General features: G+C 45.7%; 1 protein-coding gene across 1 annotated transcript in view; it reads right to left on the bottom strand.

Moving 5' to 3' along the window:
• The window catches only part of LOC142557237 (synaptogenesis protein syg-2-like), a 140,598-nt gene that overhangs the window by 36,118 nt on the left and 83,569 nt on the right, over positions 1-20,911 (bottom strand). The window contains exon 6 of the mRNA XM_075668978.1: positions 2,016-2,303. Within this exon, the coding sequence (XP_075525093.1) occupies positions 2,016-2,303 (288 nt within the window). The remainder of the gene's footprint in view (positions 1-2,015; positions 2,304-20,911) is intronic.

The following is a 20,911-nucleotide window of genomic DNA, read 5'->3' as shown; positions in this document are numbered from 1 at the left end:
CACGCCCCCTCTTCCTGGCGGGTGGGACTGTACAATGCGCTCCTGCTTTTTTTTTGTTTCTTTCATTCTTTCTACAGCGAACTGTATATGGCTAGCCAATTCGTCCGTCCGTCCGTCCATCCGTCCGTCTGTTTGTCGGTCGGGTGTACGCCGAAAACTACTCCGGGGCAACCCCAAGCGCATGCGCGAAAAAAAAAATAGAGGGAGAATGAGAGGGGCGCAATTAGACAACACCACCTAGATAGCACAAGGCCTCGTTACTGCAATCCATGACGTCACGCTACCTGGCCCGAAATTTCCCTTGGCCAGGCTGGCGCGATGAGAGCGGTGACGTCAAAATCACTATTGCCTACTCGGCAGCATCCCCATTAGACTCTATGGCAGTCGGGCCAGGTCACATGACGTCATGGATGTGAGTGAAAAGGCTTTGTGGTATCGAGGTGGTGTTGGATTAGCTGAGCCAGTACTAACGTCGTTGCTCTTCGTCGCAGCCAAGCGCTCGCGTAGCAGCTTCTCTCCGGCTCCGAAATGGTAGGCCACGCATCATACGTACTCCTTAGGAGCGGGCAGCTTTCCATAAGCAACCCCGCGAGCACAACCGGAAACGTTCTCGTCTAGGCAGTGCCGGTGCTGCAGCCCGGGCACAAGAACAGGCTCGTGCAGCCGAGCGCAAGCAGCAACTGCGTACCGATCGAGGATCTGGCAGCATAAAACCGTCGTTAATTGAACCGTCGCGATTGACCCGGTGATAAACACTGGGGCCACACGCTTCAGCTTCGCTGGTTAACCATCTGTCCGGAATGCCTAGGCGGTTATTTTTCTTTAATGTTTTATTGTGAAACACGATCACTGTTTCTCTAGAAATAAGCTGTCAGAACAATGAGGTCGACTTTTGTTTTTGAAAATGAGGACTAAAAAATTTCTTTTAAAGAAGAAGCTTTAGTAATCGCCAAATACTCCAATTTCTCCACCAGGAACACAACCGCGAGTGAAATGCAGGCTTGTACGTAAGAAACTTAAGTACGCCAATTAGATATATATTTTTTGTCAGCGACCTGTTATGGTCAAGTTAAAACACATAACCTTCTCTTACCCAATTTATTTCCGGAGAATATATAGAAATTTTCAACCTAGTTTCACTAAATGTTTGAAGTATGAATTCTAATTTTAAAGAATTTAAATAGCATATATTGCTTATCTCCTATTACACTGCAAAAAAGAGAGAACAAAAGTTCTGAGGCAACACAGCTTCAATACGAGAGATATTTATATTCTTTTTTTTTTGTATGAACACATAGAAATTAAATAAATTCCATGTCGTGAATGAATTCCATGTAATGAATGAATGAATGAATGAATGAATTTCATGTCAACCGAGTGTTCGAGCACTAAGAGGTGCCAATGGAAAGACTTGACGGGTCTGGTTCCCACACACGAAGCGAAAAGATCCGAGAGCCTGCGGCGTCGACGAGAAGGACTTAATTGTTTTTGCAACAGTGGCGGAAACGGCTCTGACATCCACCACTCCGGCATCGCAAGTAAAAGCCTGGAGTAAAGGCTATCTTGTAACACGTTAGAATGCTAAGTGAAGAGCCCACAGTAAGACATCTTTTCCGAAGGGAAGCTTCCATCTGCTAGGATAATGGCAGTTTTGTAACGGCGCACATGGCTGACGCTGCAGCGATATCTTATTAAGATGAAGCTGCGTAGTATTTAGACGCTCGGGTTCGAAAACTGACGTCCTACACACAACACTCTCATCTAAGCCAGTCCACGATGCTTCCTCGCCGTTTACCAGCGCCTCCTTATTAGAAACGCGTATACTGTGTGTAAGTGAAATGTGCTCCTCCTCCTCGTCGCGGCTGCGCATGAGCTATACATCGCATTCTTCAACCATACCGCACTGCCTTCGAAGGATTTACATTAAAGGCATGGCAGCGCTTGAGCAGACAACAGCGTAACCTTCTTTATAATCGCAAAATGCGGGCGCCGTTAATGGCAGCGGCCGGACTCACGCTGGACCCTGAGGAAGACCCTGTTGGACTCGGAGGCACCCTCGGAGTTGGCGGCCACGCAAGAGTAGTGGCCCGTGTTGGAACTCTGGACGCCGCGCAGCGCCACCGACTGGTTGCTCACGATGAAGTTTGAGATGCGCGAGGCGAGCTCGTGGCCTTCGAATCGCCACGAGACTTCGATGAGCCGCGGGTTGGCGTCCACCTCGCACTCGAAGTACACGTCGGTGCCCTGCACGATGCTGGACCGGTTCACCCGGTTGCCCCAGGCCAAGCTCACCCGTGGCTTGTCTGCGGGCGCGCCATGAAAGAGAAAAGAAGCCAGAGAAAGAACGAAGAATTGGCGATGGCATTTAGGCGGCATATGGCACAGACCAGCAGTGGCAATTAGGGAGAATGCAAAACGCAGGATACTTCCTTTGGAGAGCGTGACGCTTGGGCGCGCCAGACGCACACGTGCCGTATTCCTGTATGCATACCTTCGTTCTTGCCTGTTGCCGTGCGTGCTGTCGGCAGTTCTGCCTATTTTCTCTAAGAACTTCTCTCTGTGTATTCGCTTGCCCTTCCTTCCCGCCATTTCACCCCAGCGCCGAGTCGCAGACCAGAGGCATGAAAACACTTGCAGCTTCGCCGACAATTCAACGGCGCGAAAAGGATAACGTGCTCTTTGGAAGAACGTCAAACACGTTTTAATGCGAAAGCATTATACACCCCATTTACGCGAAAATCCTACCGACGACGTCGTTGCCGGCGTCACCGAGCGATGGCACCGAAATGGCTGACGGCGCAATGGATAAAAACACGGCAAAAATGTCCGGATTGACGTCAAACTACTCAGGGAGGTTCCTGTAAACAAAGTAAATTGATGGCTTAGTAAAGAAAATCTGTTACGCTTCGGTATGGGTGGGAATCGAGCCCGGGACTCCGGTGTGCGAGAAGAGCACGCTTCCCCGACGCCACGGCGGCTCCTCGGTTCTGGCTAATAAAAGTAGGGCCTAATGTGTGCGTCGTAGGGCACGTGACGGTGCAGCCAATGGGGCGCCTCGTCATGGGTGTATAAAATGAGCGCACTGCCTCATGTGTGGGAATGTTTTCGCATTCCCGCAGTCTTAAGCAGTGTTAAGAGTCTTTGCCGAATATTTTTGTACTTAGTTTGTCTGCTTACATGCTTTTATTTCATATTCCCTACACTGGTTTGCGTGCATGATGCTAATTTTGACAATTTGTTTCTTCCTTTTTTTTTTAAAGGAAGCGGCAGTTGAACAGAGCCCGGTTGAACATCTCGCATTCCCGGTTATATATTTCTTAGTCACTCGTAATCAAGGAATATATGACTTTTTTTTTTTTTACAGTAGTGACTGCTGGAGCCAGGATCTTCTTTCGGCTAGGTTAGACTACATCGTCTTAGCTGTTACCAACACCCAAAATGGAGGTGGGCGAGAAGACACCTGCACGCATATAACTCGACTCATAGTTCTTTCCTTGAACGAGATTTCCTCTAGGTACGCACAGGAGACCCGCTCTCAGATGACGGTCATTTTCGCCAGCCTCGCGAACTTTCTAAGCCTGCAGCGTGTACTAATGCAGGCTGCCGTACACGTCCCTTTCCGCCCAGGATCGTTACGTAGTTGCGAAGTCTGCTACCTGTGCGCGGATTTCTGTCGTCGCCTATACGGCTCAGGTTTTGTACCCCCTGAGCCCGCACTGAAGGAGCAGCCCCAGGCCGCGTTCGGAATGACACCTCTGATCAGCACGCTGCGAGAGTGGACTCATGCAGTGACAGATGCATTCTTATATTTCTTCAAGCATTACAACCACATATATGACAGAAGGACGCTTTCATGTATGGTGCCAATCGTGAAATAGCAATTTTCTTCAAAAATTGGCATTTTAATTACTTTTCTATGTATAAACCCATGTACTCCTCTAACAATTACTCTTCTACCTTGTGCCATGCGAAAGTTAGGTAATGAATTGTCGCCTTCGCTGTCTTGTGTGAAACCAAAAGTGTGACTTCGGTTTCGCGTTTACATCAATGCGATTGGTTTACGTTTGTGATCTGTCAATTTACTATTATATTTTTTGCTTAGATCAATATATTATTTTAAAAATCAGAATATTTTGATATAGATGGCCTATAAGTTCTCACAAGGGATACCACGGCAAGCCCATGCGTTTGTTTGCATATATTCTGCCGAGTACGGAGGTTCGTTGAGCAAAGCCTTACGTTTCTATGTTACTGCAACTATGTTACTGCAATTAGCAGCCCAATGGCATGGTTTATGAAGCAAAAGCGGCCAAAGCAAAGGTTTTCCGGCCACAGACTTATGATACGAGCACGTGGACACGAAATTCTAGCCTAGTGTCACAATGCCCGGAAATATAAAGAAGTATGACAACAAACACGCGAAGGACAGCATAGGGGAAATTGCTTGTACTGATTGATTGAGTTACAGAAATTATAGACTAATGAAAGTGAAAATGGATGAAAAAGCGACTGGCCGCAGGGGAGATACGAACCCAAGTCTTCGCATTACGCGTGTGATGCTCTTACCAAATGAGATACCGCGGCGCGGTTTTCCCATCCACTTTCTGCGGTATTTATGTTTATCTACTAGAACTAACCATGGAGTCTTAGCCAGCGCCACCGTTCACAAGCATTGGAGGAGGATGTGGTACATAATTTCTGCCGCAGGCGCCACGCGAACGTGAACCTTTCGGCTGCAGGCCATTGGGGGGGGTCAAGGTCAATAAACCTACACACGCTACCTATACATTTGCAGAACTTCCTGTAAGCATCTAATAATACATGCGCTAATAGTTATAATGTAAGGATCATCGGCGAGAATGACTAACAATGATATAGAATGCTACACTTAGTTCCGAAAGCAATTTGTCTTTTTGTCTTGTTTTCATGTTTAAGGCTGCTGCAATAAAGTGTTTCTTCGTCAGTTTCAGTAGCCTGATCAATATACTGGATGCACACATAGCCGTAACGTAATAAAATAATTTAAAAAGCTCCGAGCACCGCTAAGCACTTTTTATGTTGCGAATGCGAAAGCGTTACTGAACGGTCCTTCGAGTTGTGCGCTGCGAGCAACGTACCAAGGCGGCACGTGCTTCCCGAGCCAGCAAGCAGCCTGCGGTGCCACGAGAGACCGGCGCGCGCAGCAGCGAGGCCCAGTGGATGCACGAACCGCGCGCCGGCTTCCGAGAGCGACACGGCGGCACCCACACGCGCGCGTCACGCGGCTGCCTCGCCGACGCCAACCCGCCTCAACTCCGCGGCGTCGCGTCGCATCTGCTCCGTCGAGGCGCCCTCAGTGACGTGGCGTCGCCGCCAGTGGGAATTTTAGTGCCGCTGGTAGAGACGCCAGCTGTTTCGCTCAATGGGCCATGCTTTCGCATCATTGGAAAGTCAAATGAGCTGCTTTACTCTTGCGCCTTGGAACGATGGTAGGCAATGCATTGAGAACGTCTAGCGAGTCAACACATCGTAAAATTCATCCCACTTAGTTTGCCCGTGCTGCGCCAGGAATCAGCGCACGGCGGCCTTCACCACACACGTTTGAGGCCTGCTGATTGCTGAGACTCGAAACAATTCAAAATGGCTGGGATAACAAAAGAAAACTGCCGCAGATCGCTTTGCGACCAGTCGGTAATTAGTGACACGGTAGAAAAAAAAATTATTAATACAGAAAGATTGGTGCCTTCGAATCAACTCACGCCCGTCTTTTTCTCGAAAATGAATCTGCAGTAGACGGAAAAGCTCGGCCACGGCTTGCACGGGCTTACATGCAAACAGTAAATGTACACTGCCGATAAATTTTATTAATACGCTTTACTCTGACTCTAGAACTGCTGTCACGTACTTTACGAAAGCATTGCGTGAAAGCGACTAATGAAGAGCCTCTGAAACATGCTCAGCGGACACTGAATTCGGCTTCATTAGGTACTTCAGTTCGCCACTCATTATTTCCTGCGCAAATCTGATTTACAACTGTTGTCATAATTAAAGCTTCTCACGCGCTTGAATGACCAGAAGAATAACTTCGCTGCAAATAACATTGATGTTCCACGGGTCATGCGTGACAAGGACATAAGGGATGGGGGAATACCAAATTTATGTAAACGTTTAGCCTGTGTGAATAAATATTTCCGAAAGTCTGTCTGTCCAGCCGATGACCAACTTCACGACCCCGGCTTTTGGCCACTGCAAGTGCTAGCTGTTCATCAACAGATCTTTCTGCCTGTAATTTCAGCGAACGAAATATTGGCTTTCTCTATACACACGGCAGCGAGATTCTTTCATTCTCTCCTAGTATTCATTCTCATGTGAAGCGACAAGCCTCGCTAACGACACGACAGACCTCGTCTGTTTCTATTTCAGCTTCACGCATAATAGGAAGTCAATTGTTGACCTTCTTCCACGGCGGCAGAAAGCAACAGTGACTATACACTTCCAGTCTGCTGCCTGTTGACAATGAAGCTGCAAATACATGACACGCACCTGTTGTATTTTTTTTTCTTTGGAAAAAAAACATGTAACAGATCGTCACAACACGCAGAAAGGAGAACAATGACAGCGCTTGTGTGCTTTGACACGCCGCTAAAGCTGCTTTTACTAAAGCCTCTACCCGCCAGCCCAACTAAGCAAATTGTCCACCTTCTCTTTTCCTCAAGGTATCGACTAGGATGAAACTAGTACTTATGTGCACAAAGTTGCATAGTCAAAATTTTAATTACAGAATAGATACGTACAACATTAAGTAAATGTAACGCTTGTTGCATTCTTTAACATGACACATCGATAGGCTAGCTGGTATTGGATAACCTGACGTCTACCGAAACGGGGCAAGCAAGACGACAGATAAGACGGAGACACGACGCTATACGCTAACAACTGATGATTTATTGCATCTTGTCAATACGCAGTATAGACCATCGCACAAGAGTAACCAAGAAGAAGCCCCCATTCGGCAGGCAACAACTGCTTACTCTTACGTGCACCTGGTTTTTTCTGGCCAAAGACCGATGTAGAACAATAATAAATGTAAGTTTAGGGGCTCAGAAATGACGATGCCCAGACAAAGATGTGAGGTACTCAGCTTATCTCGCTTCCCGTGAACTTTAAGCAGTAACTTTCGACTAAGCGTTTTCCATCTGGCCAACTTGTGGATGTGGCTGCCCGTACGTTGAACAGAATATCCTGTCCTGACTACGGCGACGTATAAAGCTTTCGAGTATGCCTGTGCGAGCCAACCGTATGGTATAGTGAACGTGGTACCGAAGAACCTACACCACAGCAACACTGCTCCGCTGCGCTGCACGCTGAATTCAATTTGAGGTACATATCAGTGATGCGAAACAAGTGTATGATCGCCTGTCTCTTCCCACAAAAACAAAATTTGAAAAAAAAAAACTTTCCATTTTTTTTATGAGTGTTATTCACACAGCAGGAACAACCTTCGTAAGGTTAAAGGAAGCAGCATAACCAAGTGCGAAAAAAAAATAAGAGAGCAATCAAGAACGGCCACTGGTATTCTTGTTTGGGTTATTCGATTCCAAATGTATATAACATTGATCCAACCTCAGTACTAAAGATTGCGACTGTTTAAAGCGTCGTGGATAGCGATTGCTCCAAAGAGTTTCACTGCTCTTTCTTTTTTGGTGAGCATACTTTGAAGTTTGCATCCTAAGGCATAACTATATCTTCATTGATAAAAGTTTGTAAGAAACAGTGCCCGTTTGCTTACGGTCGGCCCTATTTTTTGCGTCTTATTTTTTGCCAAATAAGCGTTTCTGTGTTTTTATACAATACAGAAATAAATACGTTTTATTGTACATCGATTTCTGTTTTCCCTAGAGTTATAGCGTAATATATTCATTTTTTTCTTAATTGTGCTTAAATTGCGTCTGCATACCGAGGTCCATAAAAGAATCGGCCATTATATGGGACCATACTACTGTTGAGAAATGTTTCCAGACGAGATAAAGATGCAGAACCTTCCGAACAGAGGCGATAAAATCGCAGCGTAGCGCACGCCGTGGTCAGTTCGCTACGCTGTTAAGGCGCCGTTGCAAATCGACGTCGTGACCGCTCAATTTTCGAAAAAGATAGGAAAGTTTGGCATTTAACGAGCATCACTTCCGGAATATTTTTCAAAAATTTGTAAATAAGGCGTTCTAATAAACGTGATACCCGTCGTATTTTTACTTGGACTACTTCAGTGCACAACTTATCCGTGAAGGCGAGCCAGAACGCACGTCTATCGGCTTTACTGCCTCTGTTCGCAAGATTCTGCATGCTTATCTCGTACGGGAATATTTCTAAACAATGGTTTACTCAACTGCTACCCTCGAAATATATTTTCAGATATTGAGATAGAAACGTACTATACCAAATGCAAATTATTGTACAAAAACAACAAAGAAGTCTTGCTTTTTAATGATGGAAACATTGAATTCGTCTACATTGCAAGAAATATTCGGCACATCCCACGCATTCTAGGAAACTACGTTAATTCGAAGCATTTACTGCACAACGCACAAGATGGAATGTTTTAAAATATCGATTTCTGTGTAGTTCACTTCTGCTCTTAGTACTTGGTAACGGTCCATCAAACCGAGGCTGATGCGCGCCCTCTTAGCACACAACCTTGTATAACACAATTGTGAGCAACTAGTTTAGCGGGTGCGGAGAGGCGGATACGATTGAGGGTACACCTACCGACGACATAGCACAATACACCAGTGCAAAGAGAATGCGTCTCTGCCCGCATGGGTCAGTGGTCTAATAGACAGAGCATCGGGCTGCTGGGATCGCAGGTTCGGACAATGTAGTCATTTATTATTATTGAGGTTGTGACTGAGACTACCCGGACCTCCTGTGGAAAAAAAAAGGCGAATCAACAGTGGTTGACGTCCAAGAAGGAGAAGGTTTACCGGTGTCCATTAGTGTACCATGTCGTTTGTTGTTCCTTGTTTTTCATGTATGTTATTCGGGAGGGAAGAGAGGCTTCTGCAGAAGAGGTTGTCTTTCTTGTTTCGATGTCAACCGCTGTTGAGTCCCCTTAACTTACTCTGCTCGTTACTCTGCTTTAGTACCACCTTACTCTTGCATCAACCGTTTAATTAACCTTCAGTTCTCCTTAGCTTTTTTCTTTTTAGACACCAACTACTTTCCGGACGGGGCCATATTTTTCTTTGAGCAAAGCGGTACTTCTCATTCCGGTTTTAGGCGGGCACAGATTGAACGAGCGTATATGGATTTCACTTCGGTCATTGTTCGCTTATTACGCCTTATTACTGCTCCGTACATAGCTATACGCTAATTTTGCACGTTTTTTTTCTTTTGCCTTTTGTTCTAAGCTTGATTTTGACGCCGTTTTGTTTGGTTGTTGTCTGCGCGCACTATAAGGCCCAAACTTGTCAAATTTGCTAGACGAAAGTGGTTAGATACCAAGATTCCGCGAACCCCAAATCAATCTGAAGTCGACAAAGAAGACCTTGTCCTCAAAAACCCGGGCAGCGAGCCACATTACGCTTCACATTAAAACGCTGGTTTACAGGCACCTCCTCCTTTACGACGTCAAACACCTTGATTTAATCAACACCACTGTAACCAGCAGCCCTTCCTTCATGCTTTTCGCAAATGCATTGTCTCGTACGCATTCAACTGTTTTATTACATATAATCTGCGAAATATACTGCAAACATATAAATATATAACAATCTGCGTTCTCATTTTACAACACTACAGGCGCCAATAAGTTCTGTAGTGCCTTTTGCTTTCTCGCGATCCTTTGACTAAAGCAAGACGTCCAAACGCATAGTGTGATATAGTGGCAGGTTCGTGGCGCTAACATTGTAGGTTAGCGCCACTACAGGCGCTGGGAAGGTTCAAAAAGTCACGGAAGTGCACGTTTTCTTGTGATTTCAAATTGATTCACACTACACGTGGTATACATACGCTAGCAAAACTTTACAGCACATTACAACTCTCATTAAAGCCCCCCAATAGGCGGTGAAGACAGCTTTGATATAATTATTTCTGCTTTTATTCAACTACGCGCATTTAGCGAGTGAAAAGACTCTGGTTTCTTTACATTTTTGAAGACAAGTTAAACCACTTTCAACAGACACTCCAGACTATAAAAAAAGCTCTTTCAAACGCTGAGTAATTTACTACGATAATGTATTAGCTTCAGCAAGTCGATCTCGCTCGCTCCGCTTTTCCCACTGCCTCTGCAAGGCCTGCAACTTCCCTGTAGTGACTGCGGAAAACTGATTCTGTCCTGTGTCCATTCTCATTTCCCTTCTTAGTATTCTCATGGCCCTTAGTATTCAGTCGGTCTTATAATACTCCATCTTTGGCATTTAATTGCGCCAATTAAGGTGAACCTATGTCAGAGAAGCATTCAACACGCATCTTCAGATCGTCTCGACCATCATTGACGACCAATCACAGCTGGCGAAATGAGTATGACGGTCATGTGGAGACGTTACATTATGTAAGTCCTGCAAAAAAAAAACAAAAAAAGAGAACCTCGGCCGTATTCAGAAAACTTCCTTATGATAGAACTACCTCTAAGAGAAAATTTCAGCCAACCCTGATGCTGCACATAGAATTAGCGACGGCACCCAGCCAATAACAAAAAGAAACACCTACGAACGAAAAGGTTTGGGAATTCAGGGGCAGTATAACGTAAAACTATTCCAATATGATTTTATTCCATTCTCCCGACATCAAATCTGCGTAACCGCCGACGCAAGCATCGGGCGGTCACCCGCAAGGTTGTCTGAATAGACTAATGAAACACTCTCCTCGTTCCTAGGAGGTCCCTTTTGTTGCCTTGAAAAACGAATAACATTGCCTGCACTCAGTGGCTTGTCTTACCTAATTGGCTCACAAGAGGCGAGGAGCACGCTCAGATGGAGAGGGATTCGAAGGGGGCGAGCCACTACACTGAAAATCGATAACCGGATGAAGAGGGTGGTTTCGGCGTCTGCGATTGGTCTGCTTTCCCTTACTGAGCTTGCGGTGGCTGGTCGAAAATCGCGGCGGCATGCAACGGAAGCTTAAGAATGAGGCTAAAACAGATCCTCAGGAAAGAAGAGTTGGCAGAACGAGGCGGTAAACGTGCCGAAAGTGCTCGAAAACATTACACGGCCACGCAAAAAGTTTTATTATACCAAAATAAACCCAGGCTCTCTCGCAGGTGCCAGTAGCCAGTGCCTGAGCGATCGGCATCGGCGGCAGCTATCTTTTATTCCTTTCGGAACGTGGCAACCTGCGGCTATCCAGAAAAAAATTCAGTTTTGTTCGGCAGATTAATGCATCTTTAACGCTTACACGTCACTTTGACGAGGTGAGTTTTTGCGGTTTGGTGACGCCGCGTGGTAGGCAGGTGAAGTGGGTGCAGCCCGAAAACTTTTGACCAATAACCGAGGACTGATGGCGAAAAGGCGTCGAATCAGAAATAACTATATTTTTGTTCAGTTCAATCGTTCATAATCAGTGTGTACATGTCATATACGCAAGGCCGCTATTGCGGTTTTCGGGACGTCGTGTGACAGACAGGTGAACTGGGGGTGGTCCAAAAATGTCTTTGACCAATCGCGGAGGGCTGATTGCAGTATTGGAATAGAAAAGTTTCGAATAGTTTTACGTTGTAGCGCCCCAGACCCAGGACCACGTGTATTCATACACACAAAAGAAGTTCTTATGCTAAAATTGTTCGCACAAGCAGATTCCAGCCCATCATGATGTTCGACACAGCGTTAGTACGAGTATGCGAATATATTCGAAACTTTCGTATAACTAAGCGAACATTGTCTTATTCGATTCGGTCTCCCAATGGAATAGTAACGATTCACAAGTACCAACAGATTTCAAACAGTTTCCTAATAGCTCGAAATCGTCAGCTGTGCTAGATCAAACATAATATTTGTAAGGTAGCGCTGATTGTTCGTGTTCTTAAGCATCGCGAATTGCCCACGTGCTTTGTGTATAGAGAGGGGGTTCACTTCCCCCCCCCCCCATGTCGGCGGGGCAACCGTTTCTGTGTTATGAGGGGTCACAGGGACCGCGCGGTGTTGGGTGACGCGTCGCGGCAGGGCCAGGAGGGCGACTGCCGATGCCGGGAAGTCGGTGTTGTGCGCACGGTGTTGGCAATCCGCCGACGGTCACACGAGTCCACACAGACCAGCCTTGAAAGGGACCGCTGTACGCGGTATTGTGGTTCTGGCTCCCGAGTACCTGACTAATTGGAGGCGTCGCCGAGGTTAAGAAGGGCTTAGCAACCTTGACCACGTGCCGCATATACGGAGCAGGGATCTATTCTTCTACGCGTCCGGAAGGCAATCGGCAGCCTTGGATGTTGGGTGCGATTGCCTGTGTGGTGTCGAAGGCCAGCTTAGGGCCGATTTACGCTCAAACCGCCCATGGCCGCACGCCGCACCGCAAGCCAGCGGTCCGCCAATAATGGCCGACGTGACGTCATGACAGGCGGTCGTGAACTTTTGCCTCCGTGCGGTGTCCGCACAAACATGGCGCTGGTTCGAAGCGAAGCGGGGCGCAAGGCCTAGACCCCTAGGCTGCAGCGGCAGTTTGTTTTTTGTATGGTTTATTGTGATGATTGCAAGAGCTATTCAGCACCTGCAAAGCTATTTGTCTAACGCAACAAGCAGCTGTACTCTTTCTGACAGTCTTCAGTACGTGCGATCGCCAAAGGAAACAGACGGATGTGTGTTGTGTTTACGCGAGGATCGGAAGGAATGAAGCCGCCGATTTCGTGTGTTTTAGGCCGTTTTTTTTGCATGTGCATTACAAACGTGAAGGCCATCGCACAAACCTGCATTCTAAGCATGACACTAGTTCGGTACGCGCCAAAAAGAAAAGATTTGCGATCGCCCACATCAGCATATAGTGTTCGTGGGTGTTGTGTGTGCGCGCTTCATCGATACGAAGATTGCACGTTTGTGCAGTGCTGGTTTGTGTTTCAGAAGTGATGACACGATGTGTAGCGATGAGCTTCATTGTCGTTTCATTGCAGGCAATCGTAATGTGCTGTTTGTGTCTTGCTTCGTGTGAGCTGTTTTGCCGGCTGCGATGCGCGTTGGTGACCGCGAACACGTACAGAATGTTCGAGCGCTAGCGTTCTTACTTTTACGAAGCGTAAGTGTACTGCGATATGTACGTGCAATGTGTCGCAGTGGTGCTAGGCGTATAAGTGTTCGTTTCATGCAATATGCACATGTTCTGAAGTGAACAGTGCATAAGCGTTGCGGGCGAGTTTTGGTTCCGGCCCTTTCTGCCTCGTTCACGTATCTTGTGTGTTTTTCAGAAGTTATTTCTGTGCTATGAAGGTATTTATAGTCGCCGAGGGCAATATAAGGAACAGCTTTAAAGTTACATGAGTACATGCGCGCTGTCGTGAAATGTGGACGCACGGATGCACTGTTCTCATGAACGCAAATCTCGGGCACTCTTCATTTTTGTCATGGGGACATTGGTGTAAACAGCAGAAATCCTGAGGCGTATTTCTAGATTAAGCAAAGTATACATTCTTATACTGTGAGATGTGAGCGCCTTGCATGTGCAAGAAATTCAGCTGCTTGTTTCTTGTTAGTGTCTGAGTACACACTGTTAGTGCCAACACCAGTGGCTCAGCATGATAAGCATATAATGTGTGAAAACTAGATGCTTCATTTTGATTCTTGACAATTTGCATTTTTTGATAAAAAGCCATATGCATATTTTAACAAAGCATGAAGATGGCAACACAACTGGTATGGTCAATATATGATTCGAGGATTGTAGCAGAACTTAAAGAATGCAGGCACAGAAGGAACGACTATAGTCGGATACAACTTTAGAAAAAAGGGGAGGCCCCGCCCAGATGACCAAAGCGCGATGTCCGATTGCCTTCATGACTAAAATAATTCCACTAAAAAAATCATGCTTCTGAAACGCGCAATTCTAGGTATAAATAAAGACTTTTGTATTTTGATAACTGGTTTAGTAGAGCTCTCGTGCTACAGCACATGCCGGATCGCGACCGAAAAATAACCCCTTGCCTTCCACAACGCTGCCCGTCGTCTGCTCTTTAGCTTCATGCAAGTGACAAAAGTAGAAAGAGAAGCTCTAGCTTTGCGCTTGTTTGCATGTACACGGCACATTTACTACTCCTGTTCCAAGCTTCAAATGAATCAGTTGCCATTGAACAAGTACTTATATAAAACAATGCATTTATCGCAACCATTACAAACTCAAGATGCTCGGTGTCAGCGAAAGCACAGTGTTCAAGGTTAGGAGGGAGGTCAAAGCTTCGCATATGTCGGGTGGCAAACTGTCGACGCCCTCGCGAAAGTGCCCACGAAATGCGGAGAAAAGAAGATGCAGCACGAAGTATGACACGTTGTGCACACCGAGGTCGTGTGCACGATTTCTTTCGCCACAACGAGATACGGACGGTTGAGAAGATCACTAACGAGTTCTCGAAGCGTATATGGTGTTATGTTTGTGCCCTGGGATTTGTCTGACGGAAGGCCAGTGCTATGGTGTGTCGACTGTGGAGGCAGCATTCGTCCCCGCATGGTCCCTGCTTCGGGCACACGACTACGTGCACGGCTCGGGTTTCCCCGTGGCTGCACTGCATCCACAACGGAAGCGGCCACCGGACCACGGACTGCTATGACTCTGCTATGCTCTGACTCTGCATGAAGTGGGGTCCAGACCTCCTGCCAGCCACACATACCTCGACACACGCAACAATGGATCTCCCATCACTGAAGCGGTGTACTGTGCATCGCCTGCTTGTTGAGATCTGATTCAAGCACGAGAAGAGGAGAGGCAATTCGCTGCTGACCGAACGGGATGACATCGCTGAATGGCAGAATCGCTACCTTCGTGACGTGGAGCGCTACGGGCAGAAGGCCAAAAGATCTTTTTCCTGGACGAGACATGGGTGACGGCGGTACACACTGGGTTGATCGTGTGGACAGACATCGTGGTGCAGAAGCGCGGACACCTATACGCTCGAGCAAATGTCCTGTCAATGGGTCTGGAACAACCTTCTGGAAAAGGCCAGCGCCTGATTGTGACGCACATTGGCAGCAAGGATGGCTTCGTCAACGGCTGCTTAGATATATTCTGAGGCCAAAAAACAAGCGGCTACCACGAAGAAATGGACGGCAATCACTTCGAGGGATGGCTTAACGACGTTCTGCAGAAGTTGCCTGCTGGTAGCGTCATTGTTTTGGCTAATGCATCTTACCATTCCTGGCGAGAAGAGAAATTGCCGTCAACAGCTTGGAAGAAGGAAAAAATACAGGAGTGACTCAAAAGCAAAAACATCACCTACAGCGAAAGGGTGGTTAAAAAGCAGCTGCTTGAGTTGGTAGCATCTGTAAAGCCACACTTCTGAGCTACATCGTAGACAATGCAGCTGAAAGGGCCGATTGCATCGTACTCGGGCTCCCACCATACCACTGCAAATTTAATCCTATCAAGCTCGTGTGGGCAAAGGTAAAAAAGTGGCATAGCTGAGGACAACAGAGGCGTCAAGCTGTCCACGGTCAAAGACGGCTTGAGGGAAAAAATCAAGCACGTAACGGTGGAAGACTGGAGGAAAAAACTTCACCATGTGATGGACCTGAAGGCAAAGTTCAGGCTTGATACATCTGGAAGTGACCACGTGCAACCCATCATCATCCAACTGGGTCAAGGTGACAGTGAAGAAAGCGACTCCGACTGCGAGCTGTCCGGCATTGAGCCACTCGATGAAGCATAATGGCTTCTTTTTAATGAAAGAACAGCCCTTATTAGGGCTACCAAAATATTGCCGGTGGGTTCGCAGCAGCCAAGCATTCTGCCGTGACCTCTCAAATAAATAAGCAGTTCATTTGGTGACATATTCCTTTTAATGGAAGCCCAATTCTGAAAAAGCAATGTCCTGCACAGATCGTGCTCAATATAAGTATTGGCATGGAAACGTGCTGAAATGCTGGAAAATCTGAATGCAAATACAGTTGTTAACCCTGAATAACTATGCGGGGCCCAAAATGCTCATTCGGGTAGCCACTGTCCAGCTTCACACGAAAAAGCAGTAGTCAACGTGAAAGTGACAGCCACACCAATGTGCACGCCAAAGCACATTGTGCTTTGCGTGCAGTTGTGCTGCCCCTACTGTTATTTCCAGCCCACTGAGATGACTAATGGCAATGTCCGAAGGCCCAAAATACTCTATTGGGCAGCCACCTACGAGCATGACGGGCCCTGTGATGAGATAACAGTCGTCAGGGCATGCTTGAAAGGCACCTTTAGCATCTGCACTTCAAAGCGCAGCCATGTCGTAGACATTGTAGGTGAAACAGCAGCAGTCAACGCGAAATTGACCACCACTTTAGCAGTTTGCATGCAAAAGCACATTCATGTGGTCGCATTCTTTATTTTGGTTATATGGCTCAGGCAAGTAATATGGACAAGAGAACAATTATGAAACATCATTAGCTTAGTGAGGACCAAAATACTAATTTGGGTAACTATTAATAGCAGTAGTCGAGAGCACGCTTGAAAGGCACCATTAGCAGTCTGCACGTCAAAGCACAGTCAAGTTGTCGCCACTGTCGGTGAAACGGCAGCAATCAACGCAAAAAGGACAGCCACTGTTGGCAACTTGCATGCAAACACACATTAATGTGGTGGCATTGTTTATTTTGGCTACCTGGCCCAGGCAAGTAATGCGAATAAGAGAACAATTATCAAACATCAATAGCTTAGTTAGGCCCAAAATACTCAGTCGGGTAGGTATTAATAGCAGTAGTCAAGGGCATGCTTGAAAGGCACCATTTGCAATCTGCACATCAAATCACAGTCATGCCGCAGCCATTGTTGTATTTGTTTATCTGACCGGGCAAGTAACACCAATGTAAGCACAATTATTCACCCTAAATAGCTCTGCTAACATTGTTTGTACTAAAAAATGCTGAGTGAAGTTGAACGTGTTTTATTGAGGCAATTATTTAATTCCCAAGCCATCGGCATAGCGATCGATGGCCAGGTTCAGACAATGACATTTGTGAAGTAATAAATGGTGAAAGTTGCAAAAGCTCTCAGTGCACTGCTTTGCCGGGCTCCATTCACTGAAAAATGTCTTTGCAACGACGAAAGCATCAGACAGGAAATGATACCCCACTGCACAATGTTATTCATATTGAATATTTTTACCATCATATGTGATGGGCAGCGAAACCGTCTGTTTACTAAGACTGAATGCATGAAAAGTGCAACAGCATAGCAAGGTGTTGTTTTGCAATATGCAGCCTTTCATGTGCACTTTGGCAAGCTACCACATGCACTGATGCATAAACATGAACAGAGGTAAAAGGCAAAGTACTGTGCAACCCACATGACGCTTTTAAGAAAATGTATTTCTAAACCTTTCTGTTTTCATAGGCGACCAAAATTTGTTTTGAGCAAGTTGGTTAATCACATTGCAGCAACAACACAAGAAGCAAGGACAGAAACACAGCGAGTAGGCAGATTGAAAAGACGAGGTAGACCAGTGAGACAGGTTTTAATGAGATGGAAGAGGCCAGCCCTGCAGTGTACAGGAGTTAGTGCTTTGAATGAGACTGGTTAATGAAAATGTGTAAAGACTTTGCTAAAAAAAACTAGCAAAAACAAATGCTAATATAAAATAAAAGGACAGAAATAAGAGTAAGTGCAAACACGCATGGTAGCAGGCATGTGTTCACACACATGCGAAAACTAAGAAAACTTTGAATAGAAAGAAATGTGGGAAATTAAAAAAAATTGACATACGCAAGAAAACACATTTACGAACAGACGCAGGTAGAGGTATTATAGGAGTGGGTTCACAAGCTGCTTTACCTACCTTCTTGTATGTTTTTTTTTTAACCGCTCTCTTAACACTGTCTTGGGAATATTTAATTGCAACATATCACGAGAATCGAAAAGCAGCGTGAAGCTATGTTGTGGGAAACCATATCGAGCGCTGGCAGCACAACTTATGCGTGACTGTGCCACAGCACACATTCTACAGCTTGCGCGCATGGTGAGCACTGGTGGAAAGCAATCAATCAACGGTGCTACACAATGCTCGAACACCACCGTTAGACGCTCGGCTATCTCACTGCTGACAATGATCGTTCATGCTAAGTTGATGGCGAGAAATCTTTGCTTTGGAGGCTTCTTTTGCAAATAATGTCTGTTGAGACGCTCGTAAGTTTGTTTCATGCGCACACGCTTTTCTCATTTCTCCTGAGAATGGTCTTGCTCCATCGCTTCACCCCGTCCAACGAGAAACGCAGAGACACTACACGAACACACGCCGCTGACAGTAGGCACCAGACTTTGGCAAACTTTTCTTGTCGTAACTCGTAATTTCATGAAGTACAAGTCCTGAAAAGGAACGACGATAGGCTAACTCGGGAGATCCTTGAGGCATTCGAGATAAGTAAAACAGGAGCGTAATGTGTAAGTACACCGTCAGTGGCCTTGACAAGAAAGGAAGTCGCCTTTTTGAGACAGCCTCAGATGTATAAGAGAAGAGATATGGCGATGAAATAAATAATAGTGAGAATTTCAATAAAGAAATCAGTTAACAGTGCAGCTGCGTATTCGTCTAGTCGTTCCTTCTGTGTCCATGTTCCTTAAGTTTTGCTGCTACAATCCTCAAAGAATAACCAAGTAGCCCAGTTAAACACCCTTTTGTCAATATATGATATTCTGTTGGCTGCTGGAGCATGTAGTGTGTATGTAAGTGTCGAAACCATTATTTTAAGCTGTTGTATTGCATAAGGATGTGTCAATATTTGCAACTTTGTAATTATGCATCGAATAGTGCCCTATTCGATTCGGTGGTCACCTTTTGTAAATGTGAATATTTTTTTCATACGTTTCGGGTATTTCAAAATGCCAACTGCACCCACATAAACACTAAATTGCAGAAAAGTACGGTAAATTTTCACCATGACAGGCGTGCTATAGCCATAAAACATGAGAACTTGCGTAGAGGAGCAGGCTAGGTTACTCAGGCAGCCACACTTTACAGGCTCTACAGTGATCATTTGCATCCTCTGAAGAGCCCTGTGCATGCGAATAAAGTACTTGTTTGCTCGTATGCTCAGTTTGGGGTGTTTTTCAAATACAATACTTAGTGAGGTACTATACTATTACAGAAATTTGCTAACTTCAAAAATACAGTGATATAAACATCAGTTTATGTTAATTATGATAATGGCTATTCATTTTCAGAAATGTGTTCGATTCAATTTGCTTCTGGCACTATACTATTCGGTCCCAAAAACCCTTATTTGCTCACCTGTAATATTGCATCTTTTTTGTGCTGTCTTTCACATGTGCATTGCAAACAAGACTCAAGTAAATGTGCACTCAGAGCATATTACATATAACTAAAAAAAAATTCCCAGTGGGCTAGTTGGTTTGACATAACACTGTTGCACAAAGTGACTAAGGGACAGGACTTAAGAGAGAAAAACAATGCACGACACCCAAGTGCAAACTAACAAGTGTTTTATTTTTGGAAAATGAGACCTTCATATAGCCTACTCGCATGTTCAAGGATGTTCTTCCCAGTCTAACCATGCCATCTATTGTCAGTCATTAAGCTAATCTCTTTGCTGACTGATATAGATGGCACATGGGGTCATCTTGATGTTGTAGGCTTCCATGACTTCTTTTTCTTTGGTTACTACATTTCAGCAAGATCCCCATCCTGTGGAAGATACGGCATGAAGCGCAGTGTATGGCAAGGCTTCTGGGTGCTTGTATCAGACTGTAGTTGTATAGGTGGTCACACAGTCAATCATTTGCGCACCTGCCTGTTTGGCCCATGTAATCAGCCCCACGTGTCAAAGGTATCTTGTAGACCATGTCTATCGTGCATTCAGTCAATCCTTTAACGTGGTTTCTAGTGCACGCATTCAGGGTATTCCTTTTGCTGGTCATTCCATTTACTTTTGAGCACATTTCCTTTAGCTTTTGTCGTGCTGAGAGGACCACTCGTTCGCTCGGTTAAACGGAGTGAACGAGTTCAGCAAAAGATGAGAGCGAAGGCAGCATGGGGCAGTGGGAGATTAAAAAATCGGCAAGTGAGAAGAGGCATGAGGAGGAAAGTGGATAGGAAGGTGCAGCATAACCATGAGGCAGAAAGGAGAGGAGTGTATAGCAAAAGTGTGCAAATAAAAGCGAAGTGCAGTGACGGTAGCTATGAGATGGTGCCAGAGTAGCACGCAATGTCTGGGAGGTTTGTTGGCGGTGGCTTCTGTGAACCACGCCCACGCGTCACGCATGTGCTGGCTCATGCGATCTCCAGATTGGCAAGGCAGTGGTGCCACACTTCGCTCCATTTGCAACATGCCACACGAGACCGATTGTCCATGCCAACAAAATGACAACACATGTAGAGCTGCACTCAGATTTCGTATTAGGGAGTATCGTAATCGTCTCTGATTTTTTTCTGTCAATTGCATGTGCTCTGCAGTAATAAACATTGCAGAAGCATCGCTGATCGTTTATGCTCTTATGCCTCTCAATATAGGTATTGTATCAAAGCAGATTCCTTGCTTTGTACATGTTTGTTTCCAGAGCTGTCTCTGCACATTTTACACTTTATGAAGAGGGGAGGCTAGGGAACAACTTAGAAGTTATATCACTGCTCCACGTATTACAATCATTCATTTTGTGCTAGGTGTCATGTGCTGTAATGTAAGCTATGCAAATGATCCTTATGCAATTTTTTGCACATGTGGCGACACAGCAAAACACCTTCTCTCCCACTGCCCAACTGTCGCATATCTGTACACGTGTACATGTGTGATAGAGTTTCCCTTTCTGTCACGCGGGTCAT

This window comes from Dermacentor variabilis, chromosome 1 (genome assembly GCF_050947875.1).
Source record: "Dermacentor variabilis isolate Ectoservices chromosome 1, ASM5094787v1, whole genome shotgun sequence".
Lineage (NCBI taxonomy): Eukaryota > Metazoa > Arthropoda > Arachnida > Ixodida > Ixodidae > Dermacentor > Dermacentor variabilis.
Note: the sequence above shows the minus strand (reverse complement) of the source record. Positions and strands in the feature narration are given on the sequence as shown.